The sequence below is a fragment of the Callorhinus ursinus genome, unplaced genomic scaffold (assembly GCF_003265705.2).
Source record: "Callorhinus ursinus isolate GAN/ISIS: 27379988/994484 unplaced genomic scaffold, GSC_fseal_2.0 scaffold10, whole genome shotgun sequence".
In the NCBI taxonomy this organism is placed as follows: Eukaryota; Metazoa; Chordata; class Mammalia; order Carnivora; family Otariidae; genus Callorhinus; species Callorhinus ursinus.
The window spans coordinates 1,161,784-1,180,506 of NW_027397072.1; the positions used below are offsets into that span (position 1 = coordinate 1,161,784).

General features: G+C 56.6%; 1 protein-coding gene and 1 long non-coding RNA gene across 5 annotated transcripts in view; one reads left to right on the plus strand and one right to left on the minus strand.

Annotated features, from left to right (window-relative positions):
* Positions 1-13,211, minus strand: part of PXDN (peroxidasin) — a 74,725-nt gene extending 61,514 nt beyond the window's left edge. For all 4 annotated transcript variants that reach the window (XM_073896926.1, XM_073896925.1, XM_025867686.2 and 1 more), the window contains exon 1: positions 12,919-13,211. In XM_073896926.1, coding sequence (XP_073753027.1) covers positions 12,919-13,118 — 200 coding nt within the window. In that variant the 5' untranslated portion in view covers positions 13,119-13,211. The remainder of the gene's footprint in view (positions 1-12,918) is intronic.
* Positions 13,212-14,766: 1,555 nt separating this feature from the next.
* On the plus strand, positions 14,767-15,922 carry LOC141373460 (uncharacterized). Its single transcript, XR_012379513.1, has 3 exons — positions 14,767-14,863; positions 15,515-15,609; positions 15,798-15,922. It is a non-coding gene; the product is annotated as an uncharacterized lncRNA (long non-coding RNA).
* The last annotated feature ends 2,801 nt before the right edge of the window (positions 15,923-18,723 follow it).

Below are 18,723 nucleotides of genomic sequence, written 5' to 3' on the forward strand. Positions count from 1 at the left end.
GGATGGATGGATGGGTGGGTGGGTGGGTGGGTGGATGGATGGATGGACAGGTAGGCAGACGGATGGATGGATGGATGGTGGGTGGGTGGATGGGTGGATGGGTGGATGGATGGACAAGTGAGCAGATGGATGGATGGATGGACGGACAGGTAAGCAGACCAATGGATGGATGGGTAAATGGATGAATGTGAAGACAGAAGAACAGAGGGATGACTGGATGGATGGGTGACAGACACTGATGTAAGAAAATTACACAACAAAAAATCCACATGAAAACAAATGCTCAAGATTAATATTTAGCCACCTGTTGCCATGCCAACACAAACATCCCACATGCCTGAATAAATAACAATGATGACTAACTGTATCCACTTTGATTGCTATTTTTGAAAGTTAAAGTGCTGCTCAGCTGGTTGTAGAATCTCAGAAATATTGTTCCATTCCAGGAAGCGACGAGCCTAATCCAGCTTCTCCTTCCCTAGGGGAAGCTGTGAAGGAAGTGGGGCATGAGCTGAACAAGGACTTCCCATGAGCGGCAGCCTTGGCCTCTGGTGACACACACTCTCAGGTGTCGGCAAAGTCAGGTTTCTTTGCACAACAGCTCTGGGGGAAGGACTCTTCCGCTCAAGGGCCGTAAAAGTTTTATTCTCCCCACAAGGAGAAGATAATGATCCAAGAGCTCTGATCGTTGCCAAAGCAACATGTACTGATGTCAACCTTCTATTTGATTAGAGTAACTCTGAGTTCTGTTGTTATTGTCCTTAGTCCCCAGCCAGTAATTAGCGTTAGACTCTGCCTGAGTGGCACTTCACAGGGTTGGGCAGGACGGGCACGGGCGATCACCGAGGCCTTCCCGGATCCTTGCAGGTGCTGTCCACATGGGGTAAACGTCATGCTTTTTAAACGTTTGGGTTTGGTGTGTTAGAGAAAACTGCATTTCTAACATGCACTGAAAATTATGCTTCGTGGTATTTCCTGTCTGAATCACAAGTATCTGCCTCAATCAAAGTACACGCACAATGCAACAGAACAGCAGCAGGAGGAACGCGGGCCTGTCACCAGCTTCCCAGGTCTCTCCCTCCTGGGCCTAGCACAGGGGCACTCCGTCCCCCGGACTCTGCTGGTGCAGCCCCACAGTTAAATCTAGCACACTCAAGTCCTGAAAAAACACGTTTCCACAGCAAACGCATCTACCGAGCCAGGCTGCGTTAGCAGATTCACATGCATGCCCTTCCTTATTCCTCGGAGTGCCCCCACAGATGGGGAAACTGAGTCTTCAGGGGGTGAATGAGCTCACCCTGGAAGCATGGTGCCAGGATCTCAGCTGCGGGCTGGGCACACCCCGAGCCTGGCACAGGCTCCCACAGGCTTGTCCTCAGTCCTCAGTTAGAGACTCGTCCTTCCTCACTGCCACGCCCAAGGTCAGCACCCAACCTCTCACACCCTGGTCTCCGTGCAGTCCTCACCCTGCCTCCGACTGCGGCATGCTGGAAACCGGGAGGCAGCCTGGTTCATTTCAATGTCCAGCACCTCACCTGGAGTGCCCCCCACGGTGGGTTCCTTAGGACATTTCTAAATAATAACTGAACATCATGACTTTTAAGTCACTCACACGGTCCAGTTCTCCGTGTTCTGCAGGGACCTGCCTTATTCCTAGCACCTCCCAGAAACCATGGTCCAGACTGAGAAGGTCTCCCAGGAGTGAGTGGGGCTGCGGTGTCTACCCTGGGGGGCCCCTCCCTCATCCCTCAGATGTCGGCCTCTCTACCCAGAATAACAGAGAACACACTCAATCCTCATGATTTGGGGATTCCATATTAGGAATTTTCCGACTCCCTAACATCTGTTTGTGACCCTAAAATCAATACTCATGGAGCTTTGGCGGTCACTCAAGGACAAGCGGGTAGCGATGGCGAGCCTGGCCTGCCCGACGCTCACGGTCCCCGCAGTGGGAGAGCAAGGTGAACCTCTGCCTGGTTCTTCCTGCTCAGGCTGTACACACGGTCCTTCTCACCAGCCACTGGGTGGTAAGTTGTCTGCATTTCTGTGCTTTCTTTTGGTGACTATGCAGCTTCAAATTGTCCCCCAGCATTGTGCTGGCGTCTCGCGCCCCTGAGTCCGAGACGCCCTCATGTGTCTCCGGAGAAAACAGGGGCGTGAGATGAGCTTTGCTCAGGCTCGAGCTCGTGGTTAATCAAGCAGAAGTCTGCATTAAATAAGGTGTGCTTAAACAGAAACACTTACAAAAGAAGGTCATCTACTGATCAGTTGATGAAAGTGTTCTGACAAGGGGTTCCCAGGAACCTAGCCCTGAATGTCCCCTGCACTAACAGGTCAGTGTTCACGAAAACAGCATCTGCAATGACTTTACAAACATAACCCACGCCAACGAGGGTCAACCATGAACATCACCTCTGTTAGCAGAAGGCCAGGTGTTGAGCTGCAGGGTCTTGGAGCTCCTCCCAGGGCAGGTTCTCAGGGCGACAATGCGACTGTCAGTCCAGGAGAAAGCCAACCATGGGCAGAGACCAAACCAGAAACACCAGGCCACACACAAAACCTGTCAGGATCCAAAATAAAACAGATCCGGTCCACAAAAGCCCAGTGATGGACACAAATTGGATGATCGGTTTGGTTTTCAGGACAAACTGAGAAACAAAGTCTTCAGAGAGAAGACAAATCATAATGACTAACGTGTCCTTACTAACAAGGAAACACAGGTACATGCATCACATTTCCACGGGGCATCAGAGAGGTGCCCCTGCACCATGCTTCCCACCAACTGCGGCAACATGCACCTTGCTCTCTCTGTAGACTCACCTTGATCTGATTGGATTAGCTCTGTAGCAGGTAAGGGACCAATGCTCAGCTAACGGAGGGCGCCTGTCCTCAGGAAAACACTGTGTCCAGGAAAATAACAGACCAGGAAAAGCCCACAACATGCTGACCAGAGTCCTTGGTGCAGACTAAGACTTTGCAGATTATAGAAATGTGCCCTAAAGTAACCAAAGTATATACACAATGACATCTGAGAGGTATTGCTTAAAGTAGCAGAGGGCGCCCGAGTGGCTCAGTCGGTTAAGCGTCTGCCTCCTGCTCAGGTCATGATCCCAGGGTCCTGGGATAGAGTCCCGCATCGGAGGGGCGGGGGGGGGGGGTCCCTGCTCAGGGGGGGCCTGCTTCTTTCTCCCTCTGCCTGCTGCTCTGACTACTTGTGCTCTCTCCCTCTGTCAAATAAATAAAATCTAAAAAAATAAAAATAAAAAAATAAAGTAGCAGAAACATGGAAACAAAGAAATGACCCATAAAAATGTAGTCCAATAAATTTGGTGATTTTAAGCAAATAAATACTACGTGGCCATTAACAATGATGGTGCAGACCTTTAATTATTGCATAGACACAAGGCCACAATGTGTCACAGGAGTTAAAACATGCAATGTGCACTAAAGAGGACATAAACTGTGTCCCAATTTTTGTAGATGATAGATGGATGGGTAGACAGATGGATGGATAGATAATAGATAGATGGATAGATGGATGGATAAATGGATGGAGAGATGGATTAATAAGATGGATACGTAAATAGATAATAGATGGGTAAACAGATGGAAGGTTGGATGGATGATGGATGATGCAGATAGGTACATAGATGGACAGACAGATGGACAGATGGATAGACAGAAAGATGGATGGATGGATGAAAACAGATGACACAGATAGGTACAGAGATGACAGAAGATATGGATGGACTGATGCGGACAGACAGGGTAAATACGGAGACAGGGATGTGGATACACATCCTAAAGACACACAGACATACGCATATTTCCGTGCACATCCACACACACGTGACCGTTTGGGTACGTGTGCATCTGACGGGCAAGCCCAATCTGTTAACAGTTTCCTCTAATAAGAATGCGAGTAGGGGCGCCTGGGTGGCTCAGTTGGTTAAGCGACTGCCTTCGGCTCGGGTCGTGATCCTGGAGTCCCGGGATCGAGTCCCATATCAGGCTCCCTGCTCGGTGGGGAGTCTGCTTCTCCCTCTGACCCTCTTCCCTCTCGTGCTTTCTATCTCTCATTCTCTCTCTCTCAAATAAATAAATAAAATCTTTAAAAAAAAAAAAGAATGCGAGTAATTTGTTGTGCTGTGTTCCTCTGCATTTTCACATTTTTCTGTCAGGAACATGTACAACTTGCATAAAATACTTCTAAAATGTTGTAAGAACAGTCAGCTGGACGGTGCAGTTAGTGGGCAAGAAGGCAGGTCTCACAGCTTCCTCTGCTGTGTCTCGTGGCACAAACGTGGCTCACCTTCCTTCAAGCGGGAAGGGCCCTGCTGCACACCCTGCATCTAGCCGACTCCTTGCCCAGGAGGGGTGGACAGTGATGAATAACTGAGGGTACCTAAGACCGAAGGCCATGAGGCAAACCCGAAGATCTTACAAGGTCAAACACAATGACAGAATCGCAGGAAGTAAACAAGAGTGAGCCGGGGTCCTGCGGGCAGGGGCGCGTGCATTCTCGGGCAGCGTTCGTCCCTGGCATGCGCGCTACCAGAGCAGCACGGTTTATATCCGGGGTATGAACCTCAGAAACACAACAGAAGCTCATGACCCAACCTGAGGACTAAGGCTTCCTCTTGGTTTTTCTCCTCCTGCCCCTCATCCCTTGGTGCATTATCTCTGCGCTTACCCAGGACTGACGCAAGCCCCAATCTGTCATCCCTTGGAGAAGTCTTTAGTTCAGCAACTGGCTTACAAGAGACGTGGCTCTGATGTCCGAGTCACTACCACTGGACTGTTCTACCCGCACCAGAGATAATCACACCAGGCAACTCTCTATGGGGGTTAAATAAGCTGCCTTAACCCCAAGTAACAAAATTCTTTGTGTTAGAAGAAGAGGGGGCAAGTTGTTGACCTGCATGTACCCGCGGTGGTACTGGCTGTAGCCAGAGCTAAAGTGCAGCGAGGCGGGGGTCGGGGTGCACAGGGAACCGTGGCCAGCAGCAGCCCGGCGTCTAGCAGACCTCAGTGAGAAACGGGGCGAGAGCTCAGAGCTGCTCGGTGCGCGTGAACGGCAGCGCCCGCGGCGGAGGGCACACGACAAGGGGCTTGACGAGGGACACGGTCATCACGGGCGACCAAGTACAGCACAGCATGGCAGAAACTCGGGGGACGCCCGAAATGCACGGGCCCTTCCTGGGCACATGCTAAACGGGTTGGGACAGGGGGCAGCAACCCACCATGCGAGGCCTCCCCCGGGTTCTCCCCCTGCTGGGACAGCATGGAGGACCAGGGTAGGGTGTAAGGGCGCAGAGCGACAGGATGGCCAGAGCCTGGGTCCCTGAGTCACAGTCACAGCAAACATCTTCTGAGATTGTAAATATTTTGGCTTGTCACACCTGCGCAACTCTGCCTTCGTAGTTGGAAGGCAGTCCTGGATAAAACGGCAATGAAGGGGTGTGGCGTTTTCTGGGACAGACCAGTCTACCCCAGGAGGGGCAGCGATCCCAAGGCCAGGGTGTGCGGCCCCCTGGCTAAGAGCAGAACCCCCCAAGGACAGCCGCCCAGCCAGGCGCGTCGGCACTGCGGTCTGCGTGAGTGGAGTAAGAACTCACATTGTTTCAATCCCCCTAGACGTGGTGAGTGTTCCTTACAGCAGCTGAGGTTAAACCTCCCTGACTGAGGATCGGCTCGGCGTTCCAACGGCAGAAGGGAAACTGCAGGGTGGAACAGTTTCTGATTTTAAGTCTAGACTTGGGCATGGGAACCCAGTGGTTATTTCCTTCTAATTTTCACTTTTCAATACACGTTGTTGCAGAAGAATTTAAAGGTTTGTTTTGTTTTTTTAATTAGAAACAAAAATGAGTGGGGACTCACACTTTGGAACAAGATGGACTAACAAGGGCTGGACATGTTCTCCTGCCTGAAGCGGCCAGAAAGCTCCCCCAATACACCAAACAGGTGTTGTGAGGACAGCACAGGTCAGTCAACAAAGAAGAGGACCCCTGAGACCACCCGAGCCCCCCAGGTCACCGTCTAGGAGCGGGGACGATGCTGTGCCTCTGGGGAGACCGAGGCAGCAGACTCGCAGGACCGTGTGCCTGAGGTAAGACCTGAGAGGAAGCCTCGGAGCTCGGAGTGCTCAGCTGGGAGCTGACCAGACACGCGAACAGGCACACGGCAGGGGCAAGTGGAGTCCAGAGAGGAAGAGAGGAAATAACAAAGGTCACAGCAGAAACTAATAAAACAGGAAACAGAAGAGAAAAACCAATGAATCCAAAAGTTAGGTTTTTGCAAAGATCAGAAGAACTGATAACGCTCCCGGCAGACTCGTCAGGAAATGGAAGACGCCCCCTTCTCTCACCAGGAGCAAGAGAAGCGGCGTCCCTCAGGATTCCTCGGATATAGTAAGGGGATGGCGAATCCAATAACTCAAGTGACGGGGACAAGCTCTGCGGGAGACACAGTCTACCAAAGCTCACTCAGGAGGAAAACTGCCTGAGCAGCCTAGACTCACCGAAGGATCCATGTTGTAGCTGAAAACCTTCCTGCGAAGACAACCCCAAACCCCAAGCCCGGGAGGCTTCTCCAGGAAGCTCTGCCAAACTTTGAAGAAAGAAAGAAAACCAGTTTTACTCACACTCCCCCCAAACATGGAAAAGGAAGGAATGTTCCTGAACTCGTCCTAGGGGGCAAGACTGACCTTGATGTGCCCAAACCAGACAAAGACATTCCAGGAAGAGAACAAAGACCAGCCTTCCCCCTGAAGGCAGACCCAGTAACCGGCGATGAGGCCAAAGGGGCAGGGTGGGGGCGGGGAGCTCTGGGGGGGCAAGGGAGTTTCCTTATCCGGAGTGTGGTGCGGGCTTCACAGGAATGGACCAGGTCAAAACCTACCACTTTGAATAGCTGCACCTTTTAAAATGTTAATTGTGCCTCAATAAGGCTTTTCTTCTTAAGTGAAAATTCACCGGGACAAAGGTCAAAAGAGCGACTAATCTCCCGTTAAGCTTCCGCTTCAGACCTGACCACAGAACAAAAGCAGGGATGATCCCGGGGAACCTCTGAGCTCCCAGGCTCCTGAGGCCAGAGCCTGTTCCCGCCAAAGGGTGGAGCACAGCTCCCCAAACATCCTCCACCCGCCCAGGGCAGGGCTTCATCTGGAAGACGGCCTGATCCCCATCCTCAGGGGGCTGCGGATCCACTGGGCAACCAGGTCTGGAACAAACCACTGAAAAAAAGGGGCGCAAGAAAATCCTACAGAGGGACAGAGTGCCTGGGACACACAGAGGGGGTCTGACCACTCTTTCTTCACTGGAGGTCTGTGGGTGAAGCTCCGTATCCCCCGAATGTCAAGAAATAGGAGAAGTAACAGTTTCCAGAGTAAAGAAAGGAATCAAGAGATGAGTGATGTATGCCAGCCAGGTCTCACGATTTATCCAGGAGGCTGTTGGTGGACATGAGACATCTGGAGAGAAGCCCAGGGGCTGGGGAGGAGAAACTGCAATAGATACCATTGGAATGATCGATTTAGAAGATTTTAAGCTGATTTTCGGTGAGATTATCGTCCACACCAGTAAAGCCCCCACTCAGCCAGGGACGGCCATGGAGCCTGCACGCAGAGAACCCACACACACGGAGCCACCTGCTGGGGGGAGGGGGGCCGCACTTGGGAGCAGTGGCACAGGCAGCCTCCCTCTGGGGCTGTGCAGCCTCAAATTCAGGGAAGTTCCACTGCTTTTACATGGAATTCACCACAAAATGTATTTTTAAGTAAACTGCATTCCCTGGTATTTTCCTGTGTGCCCCAGACACATCTGGAAATTGTCAAGATTAAGGGCTGAGTGCACCGGGGCCGGCCGGCAGCCTCAGGACACCTTACACCTTACCGGGGCGGACACTGGGAGCACACTGGACCAGCCCCTCCCCCCGCAGCCCCGGGCTCTGAGGGCACAGCTGGGCCGCCCCATGGGTATCTATTCCAGCTTCTTCCTGCTGTGGACGCCCAAGAGAGAGCCCAGCATCTCCCATAAGAGAAAACTCATACTGGTAGGCCGGTGGGCACCAGCCCAGGGCACGCCAGACTTCTACCTGGTTTTCAAACTGATGAGATCAGTTGTGCAGACTGGAATTTTCTCCCTCTTTCTGCAGACACTTATAATGTTGAAGCCTCACTCGGTACAGAAGAGAGTTGGGTCTGCCCAACACTCCCTTGTGAGGAACGCTTGTGTCTCGGACGGAGCAGACACCTTCGGGCTCCAGAACGACTCCCAGAGCTTGTGCCTGGACACCGAATTGCTCAGGCTGCACCCAGGCCATCCGAAGGGAAGCCCACAGCTGCCAGGCATCTCTATGGAGGGAAACTGAGTCACAGGGCCAGGCAGAGAAGGAAGCCAATGAAGCATGACCAGCACGGGGCCTGCCGCCGAGCTGAAGTCAGAGCCGGGCGACCTTCTGGAGTCAGAGCTGCAGGGACTGAGGAGCATTCCTTTTCCATGTATATGCCCTTGACTGGATGAAAACACGGAGGAGGAAGCCAGCTCTCCAAACACCCGAACCACACATAGAACCCACTCCCCGATGGCGAACGCCACACTCACAGCTCTCCAAGGGCAGGTCCCGCTCGGAACTCGTCCTGACCCCGGCACACCGGCCACCCGGCAAGTGACGGCCAGCAGCTGCCCTGCACACGGACCCAAGCGGCAGTTGGCCATGCAGGGAGTGGGTCCATCAGTGTTTTGTGAAGACAGATTACCAATACCTTACATTTAAAATATTCCTATAGTGCTTGTCAAATCCATTTGCGCTGTGATAATAAAGACTCTGACTTCATCATAACAAGGAACTTACAAGGAAAATTAGGAATTTGTTTTAAGTAAGCCAAAGACTCCAACTTAAACACTGCTCCCAAGGGCCCTGCAGAGCCCAGAGGACCCACACGGACTGACCTTGGAGCCCTCAGGCCAGCCTCCCCAGGAGCTGAGGGCGTCCCCAGAGGGCAGGGTCAGCAGTGAGGAGCTTCCTATGAGCCGAAGGGACAACACAGACATGTAGGGAGAGGAACGGCTGGAGGACCCCCCACCTCCCAGTCCTCGGACACCTTTCTGCTGAAGCCCTGTGAGCCGACTTCATCCCTGTGCAAAGGGAAGTTGGCGGGAAATGAGAGTCTCCTGATGGCCAGGTCTGGGGAGCTCCCAGGGAGGCGGGTGACGCAGGGGGGGCTCGTCTCCAGGGGACGGGGGACCAAGTGAGAGGGACGAAGATGGCCGCCAGGCATCACCATCCCCAGAGCAGCCTGCCGGAAGCTGGGGTACCCCCGTGAAGCGGGAGCCCTGGGTCCCCTCCCCCCCATGAAGCGGGAGCCCTGGGTCCCCTACCCCCGATGAAGTGGGAGCCCCGGGTCCCCTCCCCCCCATGAAGCGGGAGCCCTGGGGTCCCCTACCCCCAGGAAGGGGGAGCCCTGGGGTCCCCTCACCCCATGAAGCGGGAGCCCTGGGGTCCCCTACCCCCAGGAAGGGGGAGCCCTGGGGTCCCCTTCCCCCATGAAGCGGGAGCCCTGGGGTCCCCTTCCCCCATGAAGCGGGAGCCCTGGGGTTCCCCTCCCCCCATGAAGCGGGAGCCCTGGGGTCCCCTCCCCCCATGAAGCGGGAGCCCTGGGGTGCCCTCCCCCATGATGCGTGAGCCCTGGGGTCCCCAGGCACACAGTGGTGTGGCTGCCCCTAGCTGCTTCCAGGGCCCTGCCCCAGTGGCTCCTCATCCTGCCTGCAGGCCCCGCTCTCCAGAGCTCCACAGGGCCTCTTGCACCCCTGGGTGGGGCTGCATCCAGGCACAGATCCCCAAACCCGCTAGGTGATCAGGAAGCTGAGGCGGCAGAACAGGGCAGCTGTCTGGCGGGCAGAGCCCCCTGCCTACTTTGGGGCTGGGCTAGGTCCCCAGGCTGCCTCCCGCCCAGGGCTTCCTGTCACATGGACAGTGGTCTGGCATGGCCTGGCTGTCTGATGGATGTCAGTTTTGGAGTAGATTCCCATGACCTCACAATGGAGGCTACAGGGCAAGAAAGGGGTTGGGGGAGGCTGGGGAGGGGGCAGAGGGCCTGCCAGCCCCAGGCCAGAACCCCAGAGGAGGGCAGGAAGGGCAGAAATGTCACGCTGTTTTAGGACTCGCTTTTTAATTATCGTGGTGACAAGCTTCTACTGCGGTGCTTAACAGACTAGAACATTCCAGATTGGAACAGGCCTGTGTACAGAAGAGCAGCTGGTGGGGAAGGAGCCCATGAAGGCAGCAAAGCGGCTGGCCTGCAGGCCAGAGGGTTACCGCAGCCCACCCACCACAGCCCCAGGCTCCAGACCTCAGGGGGCCGGTGCAGTTCGTTCTAGAACACCCAGCAGATGCTGCCAGTGGGCACGAGCTGGGGCCAAACACACCAGAACCACAGGGCAGCCACAGACCAGTATTTCTGAAGCTCAACGACCCGGTTCCGCCCCGCGTGAACACACTCCGGAAATACTGTGGGAAGTGTCAGAGGTCCAGTGGCTCTGAGTCCATCTTTTCTGGGGACGGGGGGGGGGCGATGGGGGAGGTCTCGAAAGCAAAGGGATGATGCAGGGTCACAAGGTCCAGCTAATTTGGGGGCCAGGTTCTGTCTTTATCTTCATATTTTTAAGTTCCCAATTTCTACCAAATAATTTAAAAATAGAAGAAAAAAAAATCCTGGTGTATGAGAGCAGAGAGCTGGGAAACAAGCCATGGGGGAAAATTAAATATTTCTGCATGAGCAGTTTGTCATGTGACTGCACCTACCAAGCACCCACTCTAACCTACCAGACCCCAGAGATGAGCAGCGTGGCACCTCAGATGCACGCTCCCCTTCATCTCCTGCGTCCCCCGCACAGGCTTCTCATCTGGCCTGTCCCCTCCGTTTCCCAAAGCCTATGTCTTCACCATTACTAGCCTGCTCCTGTGACCTCAGTCCAGGGCCCAGTGACCTGCAAAACGTCCTCCCACTGGAACCTATCACAGGAGTCGGCCCAGCCCTGGTCCCAGGGTCTCCAATGCCAGGCTCCCTCTTCCGGACCTGAGTCTACAGGGTGGTAAAATGGGTTTGTGTTCATTACACCAATAATCTGTGCAAGTCGTCTTCCTTCCATAAGGGACTTGGTCAGCAGAGCATCTGTCCCGCCTGCCTCACAGAATCTGTGAGGCTAAGCAGGGTCCTTTCAAAACATTTCTGAAACTACAAAATCCGTGAAGATAGAAGGTAAAGTTTATGCAAATGAAAGCTTTCTGGAAATCTTGTGAGTGTTCACTATGACGTCACTTTCCTTGGCTATTTTAGAAACACTTTAAGTTTCTGTGGGGAATTTTGCCATGCACAGTAAGCCGGAAGACCCCATTTTTGTTCTGCAACCCTCCTATTTTAAAATACTGCTCTTTATAAAAAGCAATTAAGATTTGGTGGCAAAGCACAGTACTGGCCAGATGTGAAAAGTGGCTTCAGGGTCCAATTTTCTAACACCGACTCAGTAAAAAAATTATCCATACCCAGACAACCCTCGCTGTGCCTGCCTTAAGAGTGGGATGCCCTCTTGGATGTCCGCCTCGGTTGGCTACACAGACCCTCTGGAAGGAAAACTGGTTTCTCTCTGGAAGGAACAGCATTGCGGAGAATGACCCCGGCCAAAGACCCCACGAGGCTGCCTGCAGAGTCAGCGGCCCCCGAGAGAGGTGGTCGCCAGATACTCGGTTTCCAAGTTCCAACGCTGTCCGCCCACTTCCTATAGTTCACTCAAGATTTTACAACTTTTGCAGGCTCTTGGGCGGTGCCAAAATGAGTCGGGCTCAGGCAAGAAAAGTGGAAACTATTTTTGGCATCCAGAAGGGCAGCTGTAGGACGCGGACACAGTCGGCGCCTAAAAGGCATGCCTGCCTTTACAGATTTGGAGAGTTTCTAATCAGGGACGCATCCGGAAACCTCGAGGCCTGCAGCCAATTCGGGGCGCACTAGGCCTGGGCTGCGGCCGAGGGTCGGGGTCGGCCTCCGGGGAGGGGGCACTCTGGAGAGAAGCGAGGTCGGCACGGGTGTTTGCGCCGCGCAGGGGCCAAGTGCGCGACACTTTGTACCCACTTGAGCGCCAAGTGGCAGCGAGTGTGGCACCCCCGCGAGAGGCGCGCCGGAGCGGAAACGCGCTCCGAGTCCTCCGTCTACGCCCGAACTGCCCCGGAACTCGCAGACCCGCACCACTGCTGCCGCGCTCGCTGGGGCACCGGAAAAGTCCGAGGGAACGCGCGCCCCTCGAGCCGGGGATACCCGGGCAGGAGGCTCTCGGCGCCCAGCGGATGAGGGGAAAGGGCGCCGCTACGGGTCTCTGAGGGTCCGCGAGGGAATGTCCTCCAAAGAGGGGACGGGGCTATTGCGGTCCTGGAGGAGGGGGAGGTGCCGGGGCGCACCAATCTAGGGCAGGAGGGGGACCGCGAGAGGCCGCAGAGGGGAGAAGGGGGCGCGGAGGAGGGAAACCAACAGGAGAGGGAAACGGGGAGGGGGACGGGGAGGGGGAGGGGTGGGGGATACACCGCGTTCGGGCGGGGTGGGGGCGGAGAGGGGCGGGAGCAGGGAGAACTGGTGCGCGGAGGGGGCGCGAACAGACAGGGATGGGGCCGGGCGGGGGCCACGAGCGGGACTCTCCCGGGCTGCCCCAACAGCTTCCCCGTCCAGCCGGGGATTCCAAGCTGCTAACAAAGGAAGCTCCGGAGGCCGCGCGCCCCGCGCTCAGGTCCGCCCTCCGCGCCCGGGCCAAGGCGGACAAAGGCCGGAGGGCCACTGCCCGGCCCCCAGACTCACAGCCCCGCCTACGCCCTCGGGTCCCCCGTCCGGGCCCTTCACCCACCCACCCCCGGCCCCGCGCCCCCCGCACTCACAGGATGGAGGTCTGCGGCGCCACGGCGGGCACGGCCTCCAGCAGCAGATGCATGCAGCGCACGGTGGTACGGAAGCACAGACAGCGGCTCGGACAGCCGGCGCCCGGCTTCGGGGCGACAGTGGCCAGCGCCCCCCAGCCGCAGCAGAGCACGAGCGCCAGCAGGCAGCGACGCGCGGGGCCCGCGGGGCGCACGGCCATGGCCCTGGGCGCGCGACGCTCGGACGCAAGAGGACCGGGAGGGCCCGGCGCGACCCTGAGGGCTGCGAACTGCGCCCGCCCACACGGCCCACGTCCCAGCTGTGCGCTGGGGGCGGGGGGCGCCAGCTGTGCACATGCGCGCGGCTCCTCCCTCCGCACCCTCCCGGAGGGCCGGGGCGGGGCGGGACCTCAGGCCCGGCGTCAAGCTGCTGCGCCCGGGTCCCAGCTTAGGGGCCGCCCGGCAGCCCTCTCTGGAGGCTCCCTGGTGCAGAGGGTTGATGGGGCCCCCGGGGACAAGTCTACGTCTGCACTTGGGAGCTGGGGGCCTCGACCATCTCGCCTAGCTGCGCTTTCCACATGTGTGCAAAGGGTTTTTGTGGGTTTTTTTTTTTTTTTTTGGTCTTTGTTTTATAAAAGCGCTTTTAGCGTGCTCACTTTGTTCCAGGCGCGGTTCCAAGGGGCCTCTCTCTCTACCTCTCTCTTCCTCTCTCTCAATCTATCAACCTCGCCTCCTCTTTCTGTGAACACACACAGGCTGCAGCAGGATTGAAGCCAAGCAGTCTGGCACCTGCCTGTGCCCCCCCCCACCCCCGACCTGCTCTCTGCCAGTGCTGGCCCCAGGGCACTGTCTGGAGCACAGAGGACATTTGTGTCGAGTCCTGGGTTCAGTGCCGAGGCAGGTGGACTGATGCTCAGTGCCCTTTAGCTCACTGCCTGGAAGACACACCCAGAGGAAACCCTTGGACCCACCCCAAGTGGGACTTGGGCGGAACCACCAGCAGACACAGGAGGAGCTGTGGAAAGGAGGTGACACTGAGTCACACATATACATGTCTGCAATTTTGTTCTAACACTCTACATGTTATCCACTGATTCTCACAAGAACCCAATCTCTGCATTTGGCAGATGAGGATCGTCACCAAGTGCCAGTGTCCAGGTGCAGCCCTGGTGTGCGATGTGTCCACTGTGTGGCCTGGTGGCAGTCTAACCCAGGTGTGCCAGAGGGCATACGGGGTGAGACTGGTAAGTGACCAGGCACTTTCCTGGGGATGGGTGAACACATACCTGCATGGCACACAGTTTCAAGGGTCCCCATCTGGGGGCAGCTGAGCTGCGGTCTGGCTCAAGGCCCTTCGTGTCATCGAGGCCACTGTCCCCACTACCACATGGAGCAGCCTTCCTGGTCACCTAGGGACCCAGCACAAGCCCTCGCAGGGTGCTATATACTAAGCAGTCATAAACGTCCCCCAGTGGGCACTCCTGGGCCCCCCGTATTTCTACAAGTTCCCACCTGATCGCCCCCCAAGAATTTTAAGCTTATCATGTCAGAAATGTGAAACGTGACTCTCCCTGAAAATGTATTTCTCCTCCTGAATCACTAATTTGGTCCTCCAAACCACTTTCCTGTAACTTCCCCCTGGAAGTTGTCCCCACCCTCATCCTCAGCCCGCTTCATGGAGCTGTGAATTCCAGTTCCAGGGGCTCATCACGGCTGGAGAAATTCTGTTCTCTGTAGCCTCGCTTTCCATAACCACTGACGGTCCCGTCCCTCCCCACCGCCCCCGGCTCACCACCGAGACTCCCTCCTGGGGACCCTGCCTCCTGGGTCTGGGGACCATCCTCCCTGCAGGGGACGGAGAATATGTCACAGCTGTGGCCGCACCCCTTCCCAGGCCAGACATCGGATTGAAGTGGGCAAAGGCCATGTTTCACAAAACACCTTCAACCTCCGGCCACCCCAGGAGGTGTGGGCCTCTAACACACATTGTTAGCTTCTCTTCTCAGTTAGGCAGCTCTGTCCACACCAGCGGTGGGGTTAATTGTAGGAGTCCGTCTGGCTGGGGTAGTGCACACAGTGCTTTGATCAAATGCTAATCTAGGTGTGGTGCTGCAGGGATCTCGTAGATGAGATTAGCATTGGTTGACAGTGAGGATCTGTTGACTTGAAGTCAAGATCACCCACCACAGTGTGGGTGGGCTTCACCCAATCGGTTTAAGGTCCTAAGAGTAAAAGCTGGGGGTTCCCAGAGAAGAAATTCTGCCTGAAAACTGCAGCCTCGACCCCTGCCTGAGTTTCTAGTCTGCTGCCCTGCCTTACAGATTGAGGAATCCCCAGTCCCCACAATCACAGGAGCGGTGTGATTGTCCATCTGTCCAAATCTGTCCATCAGCCCCCCTTCCTTCCTTCCTTTCCTTCCTTCCATCTTCCGATTGTGCTGTTTCTCCAGAGACCCCTGGCTGACACAGCCATTTGCAGAGCGCCAGCTGAGGAGGTGTGGGGGGAGGCCGGTACCAGCATCCATGCCTGAAAGAATTCACCCTAACCAAGCTCCTTCTGTTGGGCTGAGGGCACTTCCCGCGTCTTGCGTTCATTATTTTCTGCTCCTGCCCTCTAGAGGCCCAGGGAAGCCTCACACCCCAGGCTCCTGACTTGCCCCAGAACGTCTGAGGACTTCAAAGCCACAGAAGGTCTGCGTGGCCCAGAACCCAGGTGAGATATCCCCATTTCCCTTTGATGGTGATTTTGCAAATCTTATTATCTGGCCCAAATCCTGCTATCTCTGTGCTAATTGATAACCTTTAGTTGTTCTGGTATTCATACAAAGAAGCCAAGATAAGGAGTGAAGAAATTCTGTGCTAACCTCAACCCTCTGTTTTCTGTGAATGTGATCTTTCCAGAGTCTCAGGGTGACCCTGGAGACTGAAGACAGTGCGAGCTCTGTGTGCAAGGACCCATGGATGAGGAAGTCACCAGCGCTTGGAGAATCAAAGCTCCTTGCCAGAGGACTTGTAGCTAATCAGGGGGAGGTTGGGAGGGGGGAGGGAGGTGGCTCTGCGTTCACGTGGTGCCAAGCTCTGGCGGGAGCTGCCTCTACTTCACCAGACAGTGGTGGGAACCCTCTGAGACCCCCGCTGGGCCGCTGCACCCCACCCCAGTCCCCCCTTACCCTCTGCAGAGTTGCCTGGGGCCACCTGGAGCCTGGCACCTGGACGTTCGGGAAGCTGAGCCAACCCTATAGCCACAGCCCAAGGCCCCTGGCTGAGCCAGGGCTGGCCCTTGCCCTCAGGCTGCAGAGCTGGGGGGGGGGGACAGTTCCTCCCCTGCTCCGTCCTCCGCCCCCACTCCTGAGAGCCCCCATGTCCCTCCGGCTCTGGTGAGAAGCCCCAGGCCCGGGGTACTTCTCACCCTTCATGCCCACAGGCTCCCCCCGAGGATGGCAGTCTGCATTTCCTGCTGCCCTTTCACGGGGTAATGATGCCCTCTGTGTACACGCCTGTCTCCCTGCCAGACGGGGCAGTCCTCAAGGATGTATGCGGGAAAGAGCACGGTTTGGAACCAGAACCAGGCAGCCTCACACTTTTGGCCACTCTCTTCTCCTCCCTGGGCCTCAGTCTCTGTGACAGGAGGCCAGGTGGCAGCGAGCCTGAAAGAAGATGTAGGAGCTGCCTGCACACGGTCCTCTGCGAGAACTCAGCAGGCTGAGCCCCCTTCTTGCCCAGGAGGCTTCCCGGGGTCTGGGTGGGCCCCGAGTCTGGAAGGCTGGAAGGCCGCCGTGGGGCCATTCCCAGACGATGAGTCAGCCCCTTGCGGAACCTGGCTGTGCCTGAGGCTCAGGCCTCCCTCGGCAACCTTCACACCCCTCCTGCGAATTCCTCCCCCTGTGTGTGCCTGTGGCAGGTGCCGCCCAGCCCCCACCAGCTCCGCCCACTGCAGCCACACCGAAGACCTGCCCCTGGGCAGCAGGAGTCTGGTCTCTCAGTCCTGGAGGCCAGGAAGTCTGCCAGCGAGTTATCAGCCTCGTGGGGGCCTCCTGGAGGCTCCAGGACAGAACCTGCCCCAGGCCGCTCTCCAGCGCTCCTGGTGCTCCTGGCCGTGGAGATGCATCCCTCCCACCTCTGCTGTGGTCCTTCCTTGGTGCTCTCTGTGTCTGTCTGCTCTCCTGGCGCCCTTTCCTCTTCCTCTCGGACCACACTGGCTGAGAGCCCTCCCCGCCATCACTTCCTAACATGGCTAACTGTATCCACAGCAACCTTCTTCCACACAAGGTCACATTCTGAGCTCCCAGCGAGGGCGAGGATTCTGGCGTCAGAGGCAACGGGGCAGAGACGGAGTCAAGTTCTGGGGTCACATCGAAGGGCCTGTCTCCCTCGTAAGTGGTCGTGAACTCCAGCAGGGGAGGTGCCTGGCACAGAGCCTGGGTCACAGCAGTTCCCAGGCAGGAGTAGCTTACAAAATCAAGGTGAGTGGCGTGGCCGAGGGGCTTCCAGGCAAGGCCACGGCGCTGGGCTCCGCCGGGGAGGCCAGGGCGCACATGAACCTGATACTCTAGAACGTAATGCCTCTGTCTCTCTGTCTCTGCATCCCTCCCCAGCGCTGCCCCAGGCATCCCATAGCTTGCCAGTGTGGTCAAGAAAAGAGAAATCTTAAAAAGCCTTTTTCTTTGGAGGGTCATGTTCCACTTGCTTCTCCCCCTGAGAAGTGTTTGCGTAGATTCCGTACAGCTCTGGTGTCTTCGTGTAAGTCGAGCTACACACTTGAATTCAGTGGTTTTCTCAGACCACAGGGGCTCTCCCTGTGCCCGCAGGATGGGGTCTGGCAGCAGAGGGCAAGTCCGGGAGAAGGGTCCCAACTGAGTAATGCTATTCCCGACCACGACCACGGGCCCTGGGCACAAACCGCCCAGCCCATCGACACACACAGTCTGGTGCGTCTGCCCAGGCCCGTGTCGGTCAGGTTCCAGGAGGACACACACGCACACGTGCACGGTTGAGCCAGGAGAGGTGAACTGAGCCAAGCTTTCTGAGGTGGGCGAAGGGACCCTAAAAGAACCAAGGGGTGTGAGGATCCACCCCCTGCGCATCTCCACCCCTCCCAGGCCTCGGAAGGCAGGGGAGGGGCGGTAACACCCCCCCCCCCCCCCCCCCCCCCCCCCCACCCCCCCGCCAGACCTGTAATCCGCCCAGACACAGCAGGTGGACCCTGTGACTCTCCCTTCAGAGCTCGAGGCCTGGAGAAGGCTGGTGAGCACCGGGTCCACGCAGCGAGTGACTGAAGCCCCTGAGCAGGGCCCCTGCCCTGAGAAACCCACAGTTTGGGGCAAACACAGACTTCTCCATGAGCCACTGGGATAGAAGGGGAGCCGAGTCACATGACATGTGCATAGCTCAACATCACAGTCAGTCCCTTCTCTCTGGAGACGGCCTGCGTCACCTCCACTGCACAAGCCACCCCTCCACCCTGGCGCCCACCGCCCTCCTTGGGGGGCCCTCCAACGCCCCCAGCTTCCTCTGGCACCTGAAGCCCATCTTGCCATCCTGGGGAAAACAGACCATGTTGGTTTGTTGGGCAGAGCTTCTGACTCTGCCTGTCTCGGCTGTGGACGCTCCCGGAGAGACCGGGTCTGCCTTTGCCGGATGAGGGGTGAGTGGGAGCGTTTTCCCAGAGGAGGGCCCGCCTACTCTCGTTTCTTCCCTATATGCAGTCTGCAGCCCTGTCCCTGGGGACCCCACATCACCCGCAGGCCTGCAGGTGCCCCACGCCCTCCTCCCCACGTGGCTCCATGCTGCTTCCCGTCACCTTGGCATATCCCAGCAAGATAGCCGG